General features: G+C 37.9%; 8 protein-coding genes across 8 annotated transcripts; 1 reads left to right on the top strand and 7 right to left on the bottom strand.

Annotated features, from left to right (window-relative positions):
* Window positions 1-121: 121 nt before the first annotated feature.
* On the bottom strand, window positions 122-1687 carry GCK72_019038 (uncharacterized protein; the record flags this gene model as incomplete). The annotated part of the gene is made up of 6 exons (XM_003115698.2): window positions 122-372; window positions 420-535; window positions 591-1120; window positions 1164-1261; window positions 1310-1449; window positions 1500-1687. 6 exons carry the CDS (start codon window positions 1685-1687, stop codon window positions 122-124), a joined length of 1323 nt encoding a protein of 440 aa, XP_003115746.2.
* A 2372-nt stretch (window positions 1688-4059) lies between these two features.
* On the bottom strand, window positions 4060-5181 carry GCK72_019037 (uncharacterized protein; the record flags this gene model as incomplete). The annotated part of the gene is made up of 6 exons (XM_003115784.2): window positions 4060-4233; window positions 4277-4450; window positions 4503-4640; window positions 4686-4832; window positions 4878-4985; window positions 5101-5181. 6 exons carry the CDS (start codon window positions 5179-5181, stop codon window positions 4060-4062), a joined length of 822 nt encoding a protein of 273 aa, XP_003115832.2.
* Window positions 5182-5492: 311 nt separating this feature from the next.
* GCK72_019036 (uncharacterized protein) lies at window positions 5493-6915 on the bottom strand (the record flags this gene model as incomplete). The annotated part of the gene is made up of 7 exons (XM_053732853.1): window positions 5493-5680; window positions 5724-5808; window positions 5913-6026; window positions 6131-6247; window positions 6292-6414; window positions 6460-6681; window positions 6736-6915. 7 exons carry the CDS (start codon window positions 6913-6915, stop codon window positions 5493-5495), a joined length of 1029 nt encoding a protein of 342 aa, XP_053581766.1.
* Window positions 6916-8266: 1351 nt separating this feature from the next.
* Window positions 8267-8663, bottom strand: GCK72_019035 (uncharacterized protein; the record flags this gene model as incomplete). The annotated part of the gene is made up of 2 exons (XM_003115787.2): window positions 8267-8448; window positions 8561-8663. The coding sequence occupies 2 exons, from the start codon at window positions 8661-8663 to the stop codon at window positions 8267-8269; spliced, it is 285 nt and encodes a 94-aa protein (XP_003115835.2).
* Window positions 8664-9496: 833 nt separating this feature from the next.
* Window positions 9497-9868, bottom strand: GCK72_019034 (uncharacterized protein; the record flags this gene model as incomplete). The annotated part of the gene is made up of 2 exons (XM_003115342.2): window positions 9497-9642; window positions 9775-9868. 2 exons carry the CDS (start codon window positions 9866-9868, stop codon window positions 9497-9499), a joined length of 240 nt encoding a protein of 79 aa, XP_003115390.1.
* Window positions 9869-10923: 1055 nt separating this feature from the next.
* GCK72_019033 (uncharacterized protein) lies at window positions 10924-12522 on the top strand (the record flags this gene model as incomplete). The annotated part of the gene is made up of 5 exons (XM_053732852.1): window positions 10924-10929; window positions 11073-11273; window positions 11325-11579; window positions 11679-12053; window positions 12109-12522. 5 exons carry the CDS (start codon window positions 10924-10926, stop codon window positions 12520-12522), a joined length of 1251 nt encoding a protein of 416 aa, XP_053581765.1.
* A 269-nt stretch (window positions 12523-12791) lies between these two features.
* GCK72_019032 (uncharacterized protein) lies at window positions 12792-13188 on the bottom strand (the record flags this gene model as incomplete). Its single annotated transcript, XM_003115610.1, has 2 exons — window positions 12792-12946; window positions 13098-13188. 2 exons carry the CDS (start codon window positions 13186-13188, stop codon window positions 12792-12794), a joined length of 246 nt encoding a protein of 81 aa, XP_003115658.1.
* Window positions 13189-13992: 804 nt separating this feature from the next.
* Window positions 13993-16392, bottom strand: GCK72_019031 (uncharacterized protein; the record flags this gene model as incomplete). Its single annotated transcript, XM_003115771.2, has 5 exons — window positions 13993-14445; window positions 14549-14812; window positions 14868-15471; window positions 16167-16243; window positions 16294-16392. The coding sequence occupies 5 exons, from the start codon at window positions 16390-16392 to the stop codon at window positions 13993-13995; spliced, it is 1497 nt and encodes a 498-aa protein (XP_003115819.2).
* Window positions 16393-22625: the final 6233 nt, after the last annotated feature.

Below are 22625 nucleotides of genomic sequence, written 5' to 3'. Positions count from 1 at the left end.
ATGACGAAAAGAATACTCTGGTCATCTACTCTGGTCATCTGTATTCGAAACTAGACACATCGGAATGCAACGATACTTTATTTTTGTACACAATAACAGAAATGAGTAAATTCAAAGTTGCTTATGGAGGCACCCAGAAAAAATCAGGATTAGAAAATGACACATTGAACATGTTGAAAATACCACCAATCTGATATTTATCGATCCGTGTGTTCCGAATTTTGAGAAATTTCTCTTTGACTCTCATTAATTGTTTCAGTCGTAAAAGATACATTGGCTTCTTAATTCTCGTGTAATACTCGTGAAGCTCGTTGGAAAAAATATCTTCTAACCGCTCCATTTCTTCCTGGACACGTTCGCCATGACGTTTTCCTGCAAAACACTTTTGTAATAGAAGAATGAGAGAAAAAAGTACTGACCTGTCAACTGGAAACAAAGAGAGCACATGATAAACGTCAGTTCTATGTCATCTGGTTGCACTTCCATTAACTCCCAAATGACGTCATCGTAATACAGTTCACGAGGCACAAAGAAACTGAAAATCATAATATTATTACAATTAATTTTCAGAAATAATCCATTGAACTCACAATTTCATTTCCTCAAAAGTATGATTTGACCAACAACTGATATCTGAATCCATCCTATCGTAATCTATAAGTGCTTCCTGTGAAATCACGAACTGTTTCTTTCCACATAGCTTCTTTGATCTCATTTTTGCAGTCATCCATATTCGCTCGAATCTTCCCCAAACGAACCAAACTGCCTGAAGTAAACTAATTTTCATATCATCATCATATTGTCTGATTTGATCTGAACATGACATCCATCTCGCTGCCGCACACATATTCGTTTCGAATTCTCTTTTTTGATCATTTTGAGACAGATAGACGATTTCAGACAAGTTCTCTTTCTGCTCTGATTGAAATTCTTCTAGTCCGATTTTCAATTGTTCCAAATTACTTGTTTTCTTGTTTTTTCGTACTAAATTTGGGGTGAGCATGATTGTAAGGGCTTTGTCAACCAGTTGAGAAGTGTCGACATATGGTAGATTCGCAACTTCTCCGGACATTGGAATGAACGAAATGAGATGGTGGATTCCGAGAATCGACTCGACTGTCTGAAATAAAAAATTTCCAAAGTTGAGCAAAGAAAAAACTCACGATTGGTACTCCGATTCGATCTCCAACCATTTTTGCCAATGCTTGATTTTTCATAAAATTAGATGACGATTTGAATGCATCGCGATCATATTGAATATCTGGAATTCATGAATGATAGTTTTTGTAATTTTCCACCAAATACTCACTCGTTGTCGTCATTCCCAACTGAATACATCTTTCCATTCTACACTTTTTACAGAACCATCTCCCATTTCGGTTTGGTCCACATTGTCCATTCATCAGTCGACATTTTCTTTGCCCAAGGGCTACAGAAAAATGACATCTTCTGAAAGAAAACAAAAGATCAATATGTCGTTCTCGATCAAAGAAACAAACCGAAAAAACGCGGCACATGCTCTGCAAGCGAATACTCCAAAGTGATAACCATGTCCTTGTTGGAAACATATTTGACACTTTTCCGGAAAATCATCAGGTTGTGAAACAGATGACGTTATGCTCAGTATGGTGTTGTTGGAGAATTCAGAAGGAGAAAGTGAAGAGCAAGAGATGACTGATGACTCCATTTTCCTCCAGTTCGAGAAATCAAAGTCTGAAGAAAAGAAAAGAAATAGTTAGAGAGGACTTTGAGAACCAGAGAAATGAAGGAAATGTTTGCCTTGAACAATCAAGAAGATGAAAAATAGTACAAGGAGGAGAGAGGATCAGAGAAGAAGAGCTACAATGGAAAGGTGAAGAGTGACTAAGCAACATGAATATGTTACTAGGGGAAGCAATACTTTTAGGGATTGCGAAACTACAGAGATATTGAGGTTTCTTTAAAAAGCCAAGTTGTCCCGAAAACTAATTTCTTTTGGTCGACAGTTCAATGTGACATGACAGCGAATTTGGCATAACGTTCATAAGATTTTTTGAGTCGGAAATCAAGTATTTTGCCTGAGATGTTCGTTGCCAAGTTTCATTAGAACAGTTTGTTCTTGACTCGTACAGAACGCACTGACAGAAAATCATCAGACCAATGTCAGCTCAAAAAACATAAAACACAAATAATGAATTTCTCCGTTATCAGTTCAACTGGAAGTGTTTATTGAATTCAAGTCAATAAAAGAGAGGGAGAGACATATAACAGTTGAAGATACCTTATTCCGAAACAAACTCAATGCAACGGTACTCAAAAACTGATCAAACTAACTCAGTCCTTGCAAAATTTGCTTACAGTTGGCTGAACTGTTTCTATACCTCCTCTCCATTATTCGTTAAAAAAATTGAAATAACCATTTCGTTCAGTTCATTCAAACAAGGAGACATTCAGACTGTTAGAGTAAAACAAATTGCGTGTGACATAGTATAATATGAACTTTTGATAGAATAAACTCCCCTCTCAGTGGAGGACAAAAAGGTTATGTCAACGCTGGAAATTTCAAAATTTGGTTCTATTTAGTCATGGTTTTTACAGTTGGATTGAGATCTTTTTTGAAAAAAAACCGACATTTGAATAACATTTCAAATCATGTATTCTTTTATTCAGAATTGAAATAGAGAAAAAAGAGAGATGACAGTTGCGAGAAATTCATGGATCACATTTCTTCTGGACCTGAAAAATAGTGATATCTGTACAGGGTGCGGCAGAATTACCCGCACAAAAGTTTGGCGCCATAAAGCAAGGCGATTGACGCAATTCTGGAGCGCGTATTATTTAAATTTTTGTTAATTATTTCATTTTTTATCATTGTGCCAAATTTCAGATTGATCGGTTTTGTTTTAGGTAAATGGCACCGCCGAGTCCACATCGCTCTTCTATTTTGAACCTTTTCAAAGCAGGAGTCCCTCCGGTTGACATTATTAAACGGCTCGGAGTCCCAAGTAGAACCGTCTATGATTCGATTTCTCGTTTCAAAAAGCTTGGCACGTTTTTGGATAGATGTGGGAGAGGCAGAAAACCAACAGTCGTGACTCCAGATCGGATTAAAGCTGTGAAAGAGAGAATCAGAAGAAATCCACATCGGAGCATCAGAAAAATGGCGAAAGGTATGAAAATTAGTTCACGTTCAATGGGAAGGATTGTCAAAGACAAGCTGAAACTTACCTGCTACCGTGTAAGAAAAGCAGCCATTCTCTCGGAAGCTACAACGAAGAAACGGCTCGAAAGGTCAAAAAAGCTCCTTCAGCGCACGCGCAATGGTGAACACTTGGTGACAGTGTTCTCCGACGAGAAGCTGTTCACGGTACAGGCCGAATTCAATCCTCAAAATCATCGAGTACTAGCTGAGACATCTGAGGAAGCTTTTGCAAACGGAAGGACCATTCATCAAGCTTCTCATCCCGCTAGTGTGATGGTTTTTGGAGCAGTGTGTGCTGATGGCAAGTCACCATTGCTTTTTGTCGATCAGGGAGTCAAAATCAATAAAGAAGTCTACATTTCGCAGATTTTGGAAAAGACACTTCTTCCCTGGGCCCAGAAGCACTTCAATGGACGTCGCTGGGTGTTCCAACAAGACGGCGCACCAGCACACACTGCCAAGTTGTCGCAACAGTGGTGCGAAACCCATTTGCCTGCGTTCATCCCGGAGGACGAATGGCCACCGTCCTCCCCATACCTCAATCCTTTGGACTATTCCATCTGGGGTTTTACAAAACAAGGTCAACGCTAAATCCCACTAAAGTATCAAGGCGCTGAAGAAGACCCTGGTCAAGGAATGGGACGCTTTGTCTCCGGAGTACCTGCGTGCAACCATCGATGCCTACCCTAGACGTCTTCGTGCTGTCATCGAAAAGAGAGGAGGTCGGATGGAACAAGATTAGCTGATAATTGTTGATATGGTCATGAATAAACTTTTTGTTGATTCCCATGGTTTTCTGACTTTTACTTTTTTAGATATAGCACTTATAGCTTGTGCGGGTAATTCTGCCGCACCCTGTATGTCCTAAAATCAAGGTTCTACTTACAGAATGAGCAAGCTGTTGAGACATCATCCAATATCTTGTCCATGTCCAATTCTGAAAATTCCGAGGATTCGGAACATTTGGACACAAGCAATTGGTTGAACCGCTCCAGCCGTTCCTTTGTTTCTTGAATCATGATAACATTGGATTTCATCAAATCCTCGTCCATCTAAAACAAGTTTTCAAAAGCATTCTCATATTTAGAACATTACCAATCTTGTCAAGTACAGCTCTCTGAGCTTCGCATGCTTCTTGACGCAGTTTTCTTTCAACATTTCTGTGAAATCGAGCTCGGGAAACTCGCCTTCGAAGTTCTCACTTTTATCTATGAGTTCGAGTGTTTCATCGGTGAAATTGGATACAATCTTTTTGAGTTCGTCGTCAATCTGGAAACGAAACATTATCAAATTCTATCCCAAATTCAATTGCAATCGCTACCACAGCTCTCTGGAAACCATGCATTGTCATCAACTTTCCGAAAGATTCAGAATCATCGCGGAAGACTTCTTCGAATTCGTTTGCTTTTTTGTCCAATATTTGAAGAAGCTTGTCAAAGTCTCGAGGTTCCAGATCGGACTGAAAATTGGTGTGGTCATTGCAATTAAGATACTTTTAACTAACAACTTCTGAACTCTCGCTTGAAACCTGGGAAGCATTCAATTCAGAATCGCTGACTTTCTCGCGTAAATCATTAATCTCCAACGATGAGCCATCTTCCGATGAAGAACCGGCTGCAGATCTAGATTCGGACGAAGTTAGAACGAATACCTGAAAATAAAACAAAATGAATGTTAACTGCAAACTTCGACTCACATCACTATCATCTGTGCACAATGTTGAACATGTCGTACAATCCGATCGGTTCGAATAACAGTAGCACTGATTGTCGACGTGACGAGTTGGACGGAATATCACTGATTCCTGAAATAGTATTTTTAAATCTTGTTCACGGATTAAATTGTTTCTAACGTTAATTTTCAAAGATTATTTCTAAACGAGGCGCAGAAAATAGTTCGACTTCTTTCTCATAACTCACCTTTTGAATATCATCAGAAGCTTCACGATTCAAAAAACTAGTTGAAACATTGGAAGATTTCATTGTTGCAGATGTCTTCATTGATTCCCTGTGATTTGAATTGATTAATGAAAAGGATTCAATGTTTCCATTTGTATTAGCGTCCATTGTAGTATCAATTCTGGCAATATGCGATAAAAATGACGGAATTTCAACTGTTTTTATTGCAGGAAAAGAGGAGAGGAAAAGAGTGTATGAGGGTGACACGTGGAGGTTTATAGGGTTCACGAGATTTTTTTTTGAATTTGAGAATGGATAATTTTTTGGGTATTCGATAGAAAACTTGTTCCTTTTCAATCAAAAGTCGGCTGTTTCCATACACATTCATATATAAACTAGTTCAGGAATTGAATTTAAAAGAATTGAGATTTTAAATCTGCTTGCATTGGAAGTGCATAACGACTCGGACTGACATTCGATCGTTTTCTCCTCAATACATTTTCGGCCACAAATTTTCGATATGTCGAATTCAGAAAAATCATGGAAACGGTACCAGGAATTGGAGCGAAAACAAATAAGCAGTTGATAGTAGTGGAGACAACTGAAAACTGAAAAATAGATCATGTTGGCAGATGAAAACTCACTTCTAGTGTCTAACTGAGGACTCATAAAATAGGAAATCACGGCCCAGAAAGCCCATGTTGAAATAAACGTGGATTTAATGACAATCTGAAAATGTGATCATGAAAAGAATGAAGCATCACAACAGTTGTACTCATAGAAGATTCATGTTTATGGCTAAAAACAAAAACTACGATGCTACAGAAAATTACCTGAATAGTGGTATCAACGACCACTTTTCTCTGATGATTGAAGTTGTTGTTGCTCATTTTTCGGGTTTGTTTTGAGAGCTCAAAGAGCATCAAGACGCTTGAGATTATGTAAACCTGCAAGTTTGCAAGAATGTTTTGATACAGTAACCACCTTGTTTTTTTCTGTTACAAACAAGTTATATATTATGGTGATCTGGATTGAGTTTTTAGAAACGAACCCCTTCAGCGGCGATACCAGTTAAAGCCATCAATCCCAGTAAAGCGTAAAGTGCATTCACATTGGTAATGATCAAGACACCGGGCAGATTGAAAACTTCTGAGCAACCCGGGAAGTTCTGAAATCATGGAATCAGATCAAGCTCTTTTCAATAATAGAAACCTCTCGAACGAATTCTATTTTTTCTAATTCAGGTGTATCACAATAACTCCAAACTGCCAGTAGGAAAGGAGTGATGGAGGACCATCCACCGGCTACCACCACTATGTAAAACCAATTTGGAAACTGAAGTTTATGTATCTTCATCATTTTATTTGAGCATGAACTTACATTGAAAAAACTCTCTGCTCTAACCACCATCCGATGTCTAACTATCAATTGGCCAACCAAAAATACTGCAAAAAAACTCAAGAGAACAATCCAGATGCGGAATACACTGTGAGTAGAGAGAATATTATTGAAAAGATTTGAGGAGTAAAGAGCCGGAAATGGGAATAGAGGCATCGTGTTCATTGTGATAGCCCAGAATCCTTGAGATAACCAAAGTGTGAACTGAAAAGTCGTGTATTAGGAATGAAAATATTTAAAAGGTATTCAGACACTTACCAAATTTCCGAAAAGTGTGAATTTAAAAAGTTTCGTTTCTTTTTTAGATTTGTATAGAATCACATAAAATCCTAGAAAATTGATAACAGTTGAAAGTAATGTGATGAAGAAAGATAGAGGGATTACTGTAGGCTCATGAGGGTTTTTCAATAGAAAATATTGACAAGTTGGCTGGGTCATACTTCTTCTCTGAAATAGATGAAAATATGAAAGTAGTCTCGAGTAAGGGTGGCAATCTGAATTTAATTTGCAGGTGTTTTGAATACTTTATTGAGTATCATAAATCAAAAATTGAAAGGGTTTCTGTCTGAAATTTCAGAGAAACAAATTGTTGTTATGAGTTCGTTATCTCATGATTATTAGGGATTATACGTCAAAATTCTCTCTGAAAACTGCGAATTTTCTCAGGAAAACACACAAAAGCAAGAACATATCTCATGTGAAAAACATCGGTTCGAAAAATAATTAGTAGTTTTCCATGTCTGTTTATCTACATTTAGATATCTGATAACAACAAGAATCAGAGATTTAAGCACTTGAATACACTGTAGATGGTTGAATGTCTGGTCCGCCGACTATCATTGTATCGGTTATAGATTTTTCTGCTCTTCATTCACACTGATGGCCCGTGGAGGATTCTACTTGAGTTTGTCGCCTCCAAAAAGTGTACATCTCGCCCTTCTGAACACCCTGCAGACACTGTAGTTAGTGGTCATCTGGAAATAGAGAGAAAAGTAAACGCAGAAACAAAACGTATTCAATGTGAGTTGATAAAAATTGATTTTTTATACTTGCCATCAAAGACATTTTTAAAAAGTTTCTTTACAATGATGGATGACTCATTCTTTCGATTTCCAAAAACATAATAATGATGAAAAAGTAAGAAGTCATTCGATAAATGGTCATAACTAGACGACAACAATTTTTAGTTTTTCTTCAAGCTAGTCTGGAATGTTTGGTATATGTACACTCGGACACAAAGTTCAAGACAGAAACTTTGAAAATGTGAGAGATATTTGATACGTAGACGACAACATATTGTATGAAACATTAAGTCCAAATCAACCTTGATCATTGGAAAAATGATATTGGCCTTGAATTTATCTTTTAGAGAAAAGTGCGATCAGTAATTTCAAACTATACAAGAAACATTTTTGTGAACGAAGAAGCACAAGATTATAATTCATTTCAGGTTATGATCATGCAAGATTCAGTACTGGAAATCAGCGAAAAGGTTCGAGATGAACCAGGTAACAATTTGCACGACTTCTAAAAGAACTCGACTACTAACTACGCTTGTCGGCTGATAAAACTAACGAGAATTGTTAATTCTGTTATCAAATCAAGTTCGGAATTGAAGGAAACCATGAAATTGGCTTTGATATTCAATGTTTTTCATACGGAATTGTCGGAGTCTGATTTGATTGATCATTAACAATAAAGTTGTACTTGAATCATTTATTAAAAAAGAAAAATCTTCATCAAATTTCGATGAAAGTGTCAGTAGTGTTGCATAAACCCGATTATTAAATTATCTTCCTTGTCCATCGAATCCTCCGTTGAATCCACCTCCTTGGTTGAATCCTCCTTGTTGGAAGCCTCCACCTTGGTTGAATCCTCCTTGTCCTCCTTGGAATCCTCCATTATCTCCAAATTGCGCTCCGCCATCAAATCCTCCTTGGTTATTATATCCACCTCCTGGGGCCCCGTATCCTGAAATGTTCATACATGAGCTGCAACCTAAGCATTACGTTTCACTACTCGAGGCCTATTTCTATTGGGAGATAACACTATGGAATTTATACGACATTTCCCTGAAACTAACCTCCAGATGGGGCTCCATATCCTCCGGATGGTCTACCGTATCCACCTGGATAGGCATTGACAACGACAGCAGCAATAGCGAGAAGAACTGCGAGAACCTTCATGGCTGATGATAAGCAGAAAACAGAAGTCGACTGATGGCTTTTCGAAATGATATCTTCCGTTTTTATACTCCACTTATCATCTCTTCATCGGTTTTAATATCACAGAAACTGTGTAACTTCTCTCTTCTGAAGAGTGACCGACGATGGGTCACAAGAAAAGACGTTCCATGAAGAAATAGTGTGGAGAGGTTGAGAGACGCAGACAGACATTGATAAGCGAGAGAGACATTGATCGTATGTTTTTGTTCTCTAGGTTGACTTCAAAACGTCATTTGTCGAATTGCGGAAGTGATTCAGAAGTGGATTCAGAAGGCGTCGGAAGTGGAAGACGTGAAGCTGAAAGTACTATTGAGCGAACTGTAAGAGTTGACTCATGTACCAGAATTGAGCGGTCAAAATTGAACATTTTGAAAAACCAGAAAGTGATTCAGAATGTTTGTCTTAGTCTAAATGTCGTTCTCTGTCAACTTTCGACTAGAGTGATAAAGTTACAAAGGTTATTTTCTGATGGGAAATTATGAGTCCGGATGGTGTTCAATTCACCAAGATAGTGTCAAAGGATCGACAGGGTTTCAGGTAAGCTCTCAAAATTTCCGATCTGGTTTTTTGAAGTTACCGTTAACGTTTTCAGATATCCTTTTTCAGCCATATTCAGATATGTTTTTGTGCTAGATTGTTGTGTAAAAATTTTTTTAAATCTACTTAAAATTCTTATTTTCATCTTATCTGTCTTCCCAGCCGCTCTTGTATTATTGTCTTCATCTTATTATTGAACAAAAATATCTTCGCCGGAAAAAACACTTTATTCAGATTCAACCAGTCAATATTCCAAATTATCCTCCATATCCATATCCACCTCCACCCATTCCTGGTCCGCCACCTCCATTGAATCCACCACCATTTTGGAATCCACCAGCCATTTGACTTTGCTGGAATGCCGATGATTGAGATCCCCATTGGCCACCACCGCCGAAGTCCCCTGAAATTATGAAAATATTGTATGAAAGGAACCATGAAAGATTACAAACGAATCAAATTATTTTCTATTTTTCCCTCACGGATCGTATCAGACAAATCTAGTTAAGAATTCCAGACTCCCAGAAAGTCTCACCTCCCCCTCCTCCGTATGACGGTCTTCCGTATCCTGGATGCGGTTTTGCCCACACTATCGCCAAAACAGCCAGAACGAAAATAATGAATTTCATTTCTGAAAATCCGATGAAAACAGTCTAAAATCATCACATTTATAGTATCTTGATTATCAACTAAGAACTGGAATTATCTTATCACTGGTAGTTGTATTCTTCTGTTTTTCAGACAATAACAAATGGAAACTTTGAGAGAACTCAATATTCAACTGTCACAAGATAATATTGTTTTGAAAAGTTGAGAGATGTTTGGAGAAAATTCGGAGACTGGGTCATCGAGAAGACAGAAAAAGTCTGTGGTTCCACTGAAAACGAGTTTCTTATTGAAGAATCTCAGGAAGAAAGATTTTGGAATATCTGTGAATGTCCAACCATATTAACTAAAATAACAGTACATTAACCACAAGCAAATTTCTCGCCAAAACATTCGATTTTGGAACCTTTTTGTAATGTGTTCCTGTGAATGACATATAACTGTAGAATCGGATATTGTTTGTCAATTTATTTTATTTCGACGTAGTATTTTTGAAAGAATCAAAATATTTTGCAAACTTCAGAAGATTATTGCCAAAATAGCACGAAGCAGCCTCGTTGATGATCCTGAAAGTATGCTGCTGAAACTGCACCAACTAATTTCGAAACTTTCGGAGTTGATGTGGAATTTTCCTCAGAATATTCTTCCAGATTCTTATCAGTAGTTACACTTGTTTGTTGCAATTGAAGGGGAAGAACAAACAGTTGTTTGTCAGGTCATTTTCTCTTCCTCACGCTTCCTCATTCTTAATTTCTCAATATAAAAAGGCGATTGAATAGGAGAATCGAGTAGGTTTTTCTAACTTTTTGAATTCCAATTTCACAGAAAATGTTCACATGTTTCTGAATTTTAGTTAAATTTCAATTGTATTTCGTTTCTGAATGAATTCTTCCCATTCTTTTCATAACATCTTTTTTCCTCACACACTGACCAAAAACTATTGCTAACAGTAAGTGTTGGCGTCTCTTTCTCTCCACTTCTATTCTTTGCTCATCATTAAAATACTTCGTTTCTTTTTTTCTTGTCTCCAATTGAGCTTTCATTTCTTCAGATTCAACAAGATCAATTCACTGCAATAATGGGAGTAAGTTTATTCATTTTTCTTGAATTCAAAATAACTAGTTTTAGTTTTACCTATCTGAAAACTCTTTCCAAATGTTCCCGTAGAACATTTGAAGAAAAATATAATAAAAACAGTATTGAAATAGGTTGTCATGTAATTTTAAGCAGGATGGAAGCAAAGAAGACTTTCAACAACAAGCTGCGGATATTCAAGCTCACCAATTGAATCAAGCAGCTCAGCAACAAAGTCAACTTCTAGCATTTCAAGAATTACAAAGAAAACAAAATGAAGAACGAGCTGCACTCAGACGACGGGAAGAAGAAAGATTGGATGCGGCTGATAGAGAGTTTGCTGAAAGAGAAAAGGTTTGTAGGAAACTGAAATAAAATCTATTTATTATGTGTTCTATTTTCCAGAATGTACTGGAAATGGCGAGAAAAACTCAAGAAGCTAATCGAGCTAGAACAGATCAAATCCAACGAGATAACGAAGAAAGAGTGAGAGCAGCTATCAGAGATGGTAATGATGCTCTTGATAAGCAAAGAAATATCAATCAGTCGGAGATCACAAATAAGACATTGGACCATCAAAATCAATTGACAAGAACACAGAATCGAATTGCTGAAACCGAAAAAAATGCGGAAGAAAAAGTGATTAAGTTGAAAGAAAAAGTGAGTGACTATTTCTCAATAAGGCCGTAAAAACTGCTTTTAATTCTGTTAAACTCAATATGAATCTCATAACACATTCAACATAACAATTGTTTTCAGAATGAACAAATTCAACAAAAGATTCATGATGAAAGTAAGCATTACCACGAAAAAAAGCTAGAAACATCCGAACGTCATGCACTTGAACTCGAGAAGCGTCACAAGGAAACCTCGGAAATCATGTTGGAACGAGAGGCTAATAAGCTCAAACATACTGAAAGAATGGCTATCAGTCAGAAGATGTTTGAGGCGGACAGAATAAATATAGCAATCGAAGGAGAGAAAGATGTGAAGGAGAGCCATTTCATTGATGCTGTTTCGAATACAAAACGTTGTGGACTGGAAGTGTCAAGTGCTATTAATGGAATGGGTAAATATGCATATGCTCTGAAGAAAGACAAAGAAGCACAACCAAAAGATATAAATGCTCTTAAGGTATTCAATTATAGTGTAGTACCGGCAGTTTTTTCATTAAGTTACTGAATTTTAGGTTTTGCTCCAGCAGACTGTTCCAAACAAAATCATGCATCTCGAAATGTCTGCGAGTTCAATCCTTGATCAACAGGAAAGTGCCAATCCAAACGCCGTGAAATGTCAACAAATAGCAAAAGAGATAAAAGCTGCTGTTTCGAAACTTTCGAAAGCGACAACGAGATTCCAAGCATCCTTGGGTGAATCTCCAATTGATGAATCTCCAAAACTGTTCAAAAAAGTTACGAAAGCGAATGATGCCCTGCAAGAATTGGTTGACTCATTTCCAATTGTTACAAGAAGTCATCATGCAATCGGAATGATTATGCAGAGTACCAGAAGCATTACCAGTGGAAACTATAACGTAGAGGCAATTCAGTCGATTAGTACTTTAACTGTTTCGGCAATAGAAGACAGTGGAACAAACAGTTGATCGTATCATCACTCCATAAAGAAGAATTCTCGTGCACATATAAACCTTACTTTTTTCTCAATTATTTTATAAAACTCTTAATTAATTTTTTTTGTGGTTTTTGAGAGTTGAGGGTCAATTTCTTTTGCAGTAGCCCTATGCATAAACTTTTAGATTTTTCAGCTGGTATCTAAACTCTTCCTGCAATACCGTATTTAAATCAGAAAAGTATTCGAATGTGAATGCTTTATTTCAGACATTTATCAATTTTTCAGTAGTAAAATCTTGTATCATCTTCCCCAGCCACCACCTCCACCTGGTCCCATTCCTCCTCCGTTGAATCCGCCATTACTGTTCTGAAATCCACCGGAACTTTGACTTTGTTGGAATGATGATGATTGAGATCCCCATTGACCACCGCTATCCCCTCCACCACCGAAGTCACCTGAAATTTAGAAATTGGAAAAGTGTTCGTTTCGGGAGTTTCAATTCATCACACGTAGGATTCTGAGCCATATATTTTTCAATTATCAATCACTGGAAGAAGTTATTCTAAAGCAGATACGCAACACCAATCAAAACTGATTTCAACTCACCACCACCATACGAAGGTCTTCCATATCCAGGATGAGGTTTCGCAGAGATCAGTGCGAGCAACGATACCAGGAGAATAAGAAATATTTTCATTTTTATTTTCGAATTGTATTTTTTAGTAATCAGTCAGGTCCATTTTATAGTGACACCGAAAAACTGGAACTTCTGATATCAATTCTTTATCATCCGGTCATCTTTCGCCGAGAGAAAAGAAGAAAACACACCGAAGAAAGGAAGAAAAACAAGTGATGGTCATTGGTCTGAAAATCTGAAATTGGGAAGACAAGACAGGAAAATTAAGAATGTTTTTTTTATTTGATTGCAAACATAACTGTTTTTAGTGGAAATAGTGGATGAATAGTTCGATATTAGGTGAGTATATTTCAAATTAGATAACAAATTACAGAAATTTCAAGATCAATTCTAATTGACTGTAAAATTTTGGAACAAGCAATCTTTGGTAGTAAAAAGGGGATAAAAATGGTACATAGAAAGTGGAGAATATTGCACATGAAAAAGTTACAGTCAATTAAATTGTCAATAGGGGTGACATCGAAAGAAAAATTGGACAGTCGAAAATCTAGTCTTTTTTAGAATCTAAGTTCATTTGGTTTGAGCACAGGTTATATTAAAGGGGGAGGTACGTCAACGCCTAGTGTTTTGTTATATAATAAGTGTGTTCTAGCCCATACCCATCCTAACCCAGGGGACAACGAGGGGGAAAACACACGGGGATTGGGGTGTTAAACCGCAAGAACCAGACCAGTTTGTGATTAAAGAGAGGACAAGAGAGACAGGAATCAACGTCGAACAGAATGAGAGATAGTTCGTGGATCGGAGAGACATAGAGAGAGAGCCGATGAAAGAGCGAAGGGAGGGAGAGAGAATGGCACAATGCTATGAATGACCAAAGTCAATTCTTGAACAAGGCGTTTTTACAGTGGGCGGAGATCGCTCTGCAATGGCTTCCACGTTTCTATCATAATTCGTGGGGGAGTCCGCATGATCCACAAATAATTGCCTAGCGGAGGCTGTACGAAGCCCCATTCGTGGAATCCCAGGTGTTGTGTTGATCACTTGATGTTGCTGCAGCTGGATTTCTTGAGACGGGGGTGGAGAAGATCGTCGAGCAGTGTTCTCCTCATCTCCTTCTACTTCTACTTCTTCTTCAATCATTTCAGAAGTGGAGGCTTCTTGGAGTTTTTGAGGACAAATGTTGGAAGTGTCCGAAACAGAGCGGAAAACCGAGAATCCAGGAGCATATCTTTTGTGAAACGAATACTTTTTGAGTTCACAGGCATATCTATTGTCACTCATTTCGACGTATTCGTATTCAGGAGAGAAGAACTCCTGAAAATTCGATTATATTTTATGATTCATTTTTAAGTTAATTGTTTTCACAAACTTGAGTTGACGCAGAACTGCGAGAACAACAACAAATCAATTTTCTTACCTGTCTCTTTTCAACCAGTTTCCCGACCGACTGGAAGAATTCTCTGTATCCTTTGTCGAGCACATACATTTCCTTGTAGTGACATAGAGGATACTTGCTCTCATTAATTTGGCGATCAATTCTACGGAGAGCATTTGCCATGGAGGGTCCGCGCTTCTGAGAGAATTCACAGTAGAAGATTGGAATTTTGCTATGAAGTTGATCGTTCCCCTCTCCATAAAACAGAGATTGCACGTTTTCTGGATTGTAGTAGTTTACAGCATGCTGAAAAATAACAGTTTTACATTTTCGAGAAAATAAGAGAGCAAGTGGTGATTACCTTGATGTGTCCCTTTTCATACTCGAACGGGTATCGACAATCGACGAGAAGATACTTCGACTTGAAATCCTCATCCGACATTTCTCTCAATAGTCCCATTAATGTTTGATAAGGGATTCGACGGAATGAAGATGAGCATCTGGACCCTGTCGTTACAAGATGGTAGTCGACTTTCTGGTCATCATTATCGACTTCCTCATCGTCGTCCTCTTCCCCATTCAGATTCATCATAGGATCGGTATTGTAATGGGTGAGAGCCAACTTTTTCTTTCTCTTTGCATGTGCCATTGGTACGGCAAAAGGTGTATCGGAAGGGTATTGTCGTCCTTCAACTTCAATAATTTCATCATTTAACGCCTCTTTCGACGTTTCTTCTTCGTCTGGAATCTCTAATGACGATTCCAGATGATAGTGATCATACGGCGGCCCACTTTTCACGATTTTATTCACTCGTCCATAGTCAGCATCGTCTGACATTCTTTTCCGATTGAAAGGATCTTGTAAATTGGAATCGCGGAGAGTGAGCGCGCCGGATGGGAAACGAGGCAGGGTTGGTGTGGTGGGCAATTCGTCGAAAAGACGAATTTGGCAGCTTTTTTGCCTTCTGAAAATATTTTATTTGATGAATTTTAAGAATAAAAATCACATTTTTGTAGTAAACAGACATGAATAGAAATTCTATAGGAAATTCTAGAGCAAACTTGAGCTGACTAAATTTCAGCGGCGGGAGATGTCAAATTTTTGACAGATGCGGCCGGATAACGAAAAACGCGGTAGTGAAGTTAGCGCAAGATCGGGAGATCGAAAATAATGAATTGCAGAATAAATTAAAAAGCGATTTCTAGGTTAAATATAACTTTACTACATCAAAATTGGTTTCCAAAAGAAGGTACAGAAAATAACGTCATCATGCTCAATTTTCTTCAGACGTTTTAATAAAAATTTCCGTTTTTCCAATTTTCCAATTTTCATACTTTCTGTTCGAAATTAAATTGAGCCCGGAGGTTGTTTCAAAGCAAAGCGTTATGGAAAACTACTGAAACACTTGTAAACATGAGCACTCATCGCTGTGAGACCGTGCCATTTTTTATTTTTTGAGTAGAATCTGCATTTGTCTTTTTTCATTTTCAATTCTGAAAAAAGCAATCAAAGCGATACTTCTAATACTTCTCACATAGTACTTCTATGTGGGCTGTGAAACTTTGCACTGTCTTTGAATACGTTCGCACCACCATCACTTTATCCCAGGAGCAAGGTTAGACTTGTTCTCTTTTGATGGGGTTCGCCATCTGTTCTCACCTCAAAGGGACCTTCTTCTGAGGTTTAGTCACATCTGGTTCGTCGTCGACTTCCATCGGTTCATCGACTTGATAGCTCTGAAATGATTTATTACTTTGTTTATCACGTGTGACGGTGCCACTCTTACCGTCCCAGTGAGAGATGAGAAGCACACCGGAGCGTTCTCGTCCATCAATTCGCAGATTCCTGAATCGCGAGACGTCGAATCATCGTCGGTCACCATCATCTCTGTAACATTTTGTAAATGATCATGAAGAATTGAAGCGTTGAAATCGAAGAAGACATCAGGCTACGAAAAGTATGTAGGTTGGTCAGCCTCATGGGCGGATCAGTCACACATGAGCCCACCCACTTTTTCCCAAGAGATGGTTCCCTCTGGGAAGAAACGCAGTAGAGACAATATTGGAATTGGCAGATTACATCGACTGTGAATGGAAGAGAACTGGTTGATTAGATGGGCTGAGAAAGAAGAAATCTAAGAATCTTAGCGATTCGATAGTAAAAACGTCGATAGAATTTTGATAGAATCTGACTGATGATTATTAGCAATCATACAAAAATGAATACGACAGACGAGTAAAAAACTAGAACACAGAAAATGGTCATAGTTTTCGGCGGTAATCTCCAACTTCTGTTGTTCATGCGCTTTTCGACGAATCCTTTAAAATTCACTTTCTCTAGAAAATTCTCTTTTACAAGACTATATTTGCTCATCGATTTACAATGACCACTATCGACACGTCAAGAAGATAAAAAGAGAACATATGGCGACCATGAACAGTTTTTTAACCTCTGGGATATCTTACCATCATACAGGACGGCAATGATTAATCAAAAAAATGGCGCGGGAAATGTGCACAAAATTAGAACTTATCATGGGATATCGAGATTTTTTTTAAACGATTTCCGCATTTCGAGTTAAAAATTCATTCGCCAAAAACTTACGAGAGATCTCTACGAAATCCGATTATGCAGGTACACAACTTCTTGCGAATTTCTCTCACTTTAGATCGGAGTTTTCACATATTTTAATCAAAATTTTACATTAAAAATATTTAATTTTGTCATCAAAAGTATTTCATAAATTTTGCAAAGCCAGAAATCGGCAAGTACCGTAACCTTTAAAGGCGCACGCTCATTTTTTTAGCTGGGTTTCGCCACGGTCCAAAAATATTTTCTCCGATTTTTAGTGTTTCAAAATAACAGAAACGGAATAATGACTTTGTTACTTTTCCAAAATTTGAGAAGAAAATGTAGGTGCCGCCTAAAAGAATGCCTAGAATACTGTGATAACTTATTTCAGAAAATCTAGTTTCGCAATGAACCATCACGCAGATATTCATCAGCCAATAGCTCTGTAGTACTGTAGACATGTTTTTGAAGAGCACCGACTAGATCTTATATCTGAATCAACTGTCACAGGATGAGGTAATTGGGAGAAAAAGAAGATACAGGGTAAAATAAGAAAAAAACTCGAAAGACGACAATGAAGAAAGAGAAGAATGAGGGGGAGGATGAGAGGAGTGGGGAGTTCTAGACTCAATACTGTCCCAGAGATTATATGATCATCTGTTTTACGACTCTGTCCATCTGAATATCACGTACCGACTTCCGTTAGTTAATTATGTGAAGATGAGAACAAAAGATGCCATAAAACAGTTGTATATTTAGATCCAAATCTCGACAATTTTATTGTTGTTCTCTACTGGAATTGTCAGATCCCGTCAGCACCCCTATTCGAATTCTCAACTCTATTTGCCGTCGGTCTTGTTTTAACACTGTAGACAATCTAACACAGCTGGAAAATACAAACAAGGGAATGACCAAGAAATCGTTTGAAAGACTAGAGAAAGGCAAAAGTAGCAGATAAATCAGAAACGCGATACATATATCAAAGATATAAAATAGAAACGTCTAGCAGAAAGTTTTTGTAAACTTAGGGTCACTGTTGCGCAACTCGACCGGTCGTAACCTCTGAGCGGGCGAACTGAAGAGCTTTTGTGTAAAGAGGAATCAGTTCTAATATATTTTTGAAATTTAATGGTATATGAAATTGGCTAGAATCCTTTGAATTCGATGGGAGCCCGGTAGGAAATTGAAGTGGAAAATAGTTGCGCAAGGGAACCAGCAAGAGGAAGGTGGAGAATCGAAGGGGGTGGGCTGTTCGGGGGAAACTTTGGGTAGAGTTTAGGGAGAGACCGATAGAGAAATATTCGAGGGATATAGAAAAAGAAGCTTACTACTGAAGAAATGGACACCTTTGTTTTCTGGAATCCAAAATGAAGTGCCCCTCTAAAATAGTAATTTCAGTGAAGCATCAGTTCCAGATTTTGAGCTAGTCATTATCTTGAAGCTAGAACTTAGACCTACAAATGACGGATTGTTCTGAGATATTGTTTGCGCTTTCGCATCTCGAGTCTTAAACAATCAATTAGAAACCATCGGTTTCCGCTTCAAGACCCTGTTTTCGATCCCCGAATCCTTTCCATTCATTTTCCCATCAATTCAAATGCAATCCGACGTAACGAAGCCCCGATGTGCAATATAAGAAGAGCCGGCTGTCGTGTTCACTCCTTTCCAAAGAGTGCGCCAGGTGTTATCCGAAGAGGGACTAGCAATACCTATACATTAGTGTGCGATGGAATTTGAATAGTCTCGTGGAGGGTTGGATGTAAATGGAAATGGACGAGACCAGACAGAAAAAAGCCTAGCGAGAAAGGAAGGACACCTGGACTCGAGGACACTTTTTTGGTGGTACGGAATGCAGAAAAAGATCGAGATTGCAAATTGGAATTCAAAACAAAAAAAGTGTCAAGACAAAAAAAAACGAGAAATAGAAACGACGACAGGTGGGTGTCTTCTGACAAAGAAGCAGAGGGGATGAGTGAGAAGGGGGGACGATACAGTATCAAAGTATTTGACCTCTTGTAACCGGTCATGTAATTGGACACCTACTAAATGAGACGCGAGAACTATCCGATACTATCTGAGCTATCCATGCCAGTGGCCGCCTGCTTACATTCGAATAATTTGAACCATTTGTTTATATTAGAAGGTGTCGATCCCAGACGGATATGTTTATAATTTCCGTTTCTAAGAAGCTAAGTATCTTTTTGACCCGAAGGACAGCAGGTAAGGAGAAAAAGGAACGAAAAGTAAACATAACAGAACATAAATTTGAATTTACTTCTTCGGTATCAAGAAAAGAGAGGAACACTGTCATTTCCATCGTCGGAGAACCTTGGTACCAGGCTGCTCGACATGGCAATTTGTCAACTTGTCGATGCCTATCTTTTTCACCACCGTGTCAATTCAAAAGTCAATTACCCAATTTTCTCACCTTACTTGTACAAACTTTAGATTTAGATCCCTCCCCTTCCACGTCTTCTCAGACCCATCCCTTACTTCAAAAAGAGACGACAGAAAGAGGTCAGATTGAAGTGCAGATTATGTTTTGGTAAGAAATTTAAAGAAGAAAAGTGGTACAGTATTCATTGAGAGAAGTCTCTCACGGTATGTGTCAGCTGTAAAACTATGGAGAGTTAATAATGTTTCGGAAGATTCTACGAGTAGGTTTCTTTTTTCTCATGACGAGTTTATGGTTATGAGAAGGAAATGTAGAAATTGAATGAGAATTATCAAAGGAATTGAACGAGAGAATTTTGAATGACTAACAATTGACAATTACGAGAATTTGTGAAAAACTGGAATTTGAGTTTTGAATTCAAAAATTTCCAGAAATTTACTAACTTTTATCATTTTTTAGTTACTAGAGCTTCATTTCTGACTTGAGACACCATCAAACTTTGCAAAATACCCATTTTACAGTTTTTTCCCGAAATTTGAGCACGCTCCAAACCTTCGTTTTTCCCACTCAAATTAAGAGTCCGTGACCCCTCTTCTCCAGTTTTATTAGTGGTCGAAATCTCTTTTTCGGTTTGATTTTACAACCGTCGGTTTACTGATGGATGAGGAGGAGAAGGCCTAAAAGAAGAAGACTTCCGCTTATCTGACACCCGAATCCAAGGCCGTGAACTACTTGAGTAGTAGAAGGCTACCTAGGTTAGCCCCCTCCTCATCTCCGTTGGCGATTAATAGATAGAGACCGTTTGAAATTATAAAATTTGTCTTTGAGGTTTCCATCGTAAGTCAAATATTTCCATTCTTTCCTTCATCAAACCGTATGGCACCAAATGTTCATTTCTATCTACAGCATAAGGAGGCTAATGGAAAGAAGAGAGTACTCTCGAGATAGCGAAACACAATAGGACCCATTCGAGGGTTTGAACGGACCTACGCAATGATAGGTTGCGTAGAGCTATACGCAATCAGCCCCTAATGATTTGAATTCCGAGGGAGAGAGAGACTAGACATACAAACCTATATGCAAAGAAAGAGGACCCTCGTTAACCCAAACCTCGTGATTAGAGAGGAGGTGGTTCTTGTTGGTAGAAATGGGACTGAAAATTTCAGAGAGGAAGAGAAACTGATTAGCTGATAACCCGATTATATAGAGAAAATCTTATTTGAAGATGTTATAAAGATATAAAAAGTGATTAGAAGGCAGGATAAGGATCAAGAATTCAAGGATTCAAATGTCTAGAACCGAAAAAAAACATATTGAGTACTATCAATAATTTTATTTTTAAAGACTAATTTTTTTTATAAATTTCTGACTAATTATTAAGATTGCAAATACAGATTTTATATCTAATTGATGTCTGAATACTGAGAACGAAATACAGTATTTGGTATAAATATGAGGACTGAAACTGTAAAACTTTAAAAATATTTTCACGATAAGCTAATATTTTTGGATAAAATTTTGAAAAGTGATTTTAAAGAAAAACCAGAAGGATTATAACCAGAAATATTAGGAAATTTAACATAAACTTGTTCCGTAACTTTAAAAAAACCCAATTAAAAAATCAAACTTACCGATACCGGCAGGAGCAGAGGCTACATGTTGAATTAAAATTGAAGATTTATTCATATTATACACACTAGACGAGGTTAAATACTTGGACTGGCCCACGTGTTTGGAACTATCTGAAAAATATTTTTTGAAATAAATAAACAAAAACGATATGAATATCAGACGGAAGTGAAAGATAAAAAAAATAAAAATGTAGATAAATAGACGAAATGAAACGAAAAAAAAAGAGAAAAGGGCTGGTTCTAAGGTAACAATGCTTGAGACGAGTCGGGTGGTTGGAGGGCGGTCTCGATAGAAGGAGGAGGGAAGTAGGAGGGTCCGAGAGGGTGGTTGCACCATCATGACCCCAAATGAAAAGAGAAAAAGAGCATGAGGATTGAAGAGGAATAGAGAATCGGGGGATTTGGGAGGAACGAGAGTATGAAGGAATGGGAGGTTTCAAATAAAAAGTACATAGGGGATGGACCAGTTTGGTTAAGGATCATCAAGTTTTGGAAGGATGAGGGATAGTGGTGAGTGATTTACGATGGGTGGATGTTAGCTGAGGAGAAGCTACTGCTACTCAACAACCTGCCACAAGTTGAGGTTTAGGATTTTAGTGATGAAAAACAGTTTCACCGAAACAAAATATTTGAAGATGATTCCAAAATAATTGAAGCTTTCTCAAGCAGTGTTCACGCAATTTCTTAATTAGATGGATGCTTCTGGCATTCTACGTAATCTTATATGAAAAAGGCAGCTGTTTTCCTTTATGATGCAAAAAACCTCACATTGGAGCTCCCTCAACCCGGATTAGTATTACGTCTTGTTCACCCCAGTGAGCTTCATATTCAAAAGACCGCCCGTACGGAGACGGTGGCGCAATTTGGAAAAGGACGCAACTTGCAGTGGCGCAATTCTTGACCTCAACCTGAATGGAATGGTCCGGTTTCGGACAAGATGTATTCAAATGAATATAGAAAAATACGGGGTTGAATAGAATCAAGATTGCGTAGGAGTCTGATGGAGAAAAGCTGGATGAGCTACTTACAAACAAACAAGGATAGACTTATAACTAACGAAGTAACTGCGCTTTTAGAAGACATTAATAAACCTGTGATTCAGTTTTTCTCGAATTTTTCGATACCGAAACCAAGCTAAATATGTCCGCACGCCAACTGGATCTATGAAAAATTCTCAACAATAAATCATGTTTTTTCACAGTTTCGTGTCTCGAGGAATCTATCTATCATTTGCGACCTCTTGGCCAAACATCGGGCAATCGAAAACTTGCATATATAGTCAAACAAATATTGCGCTTAGGTACTTTTTGTCCCGCTAGAATATGCTGGCGAAAATAGTGTTCTGCAAACTTGACCCTCCGCCAAAGGCTTATATCGGAATAGGATGTTACCTACAGGCGAACTTTCGAACACTGGAATAAGAACGATTACATCCAAGAACTAAAATCTGGAGCTGGAAATTTTGGAGCTTCAATTTCAAACGACGCTTCTGAAAATCTTTCAGAAAGTCATGAATCGACT

This window comes from Caenorhabditis remanei, chromosome V, assembly GCF_010183535.1.
Source record: "Caenorhabditis remanei strain PX506 chromosome V, whole genome shotgun sequence".
In the NCBI taxonomy this organism is placed as follows: Eukaryota; Metazoa; Nematoda; class Chromadorea; order Rhabditida; family Rhabditidae; genus Caenorhabditis; species Caenorhabditis remanei.
Note: the sequence above shows the minus strand (reverse complement) of the source record. Positions and strands in the feature narration are given on the sequence as shown.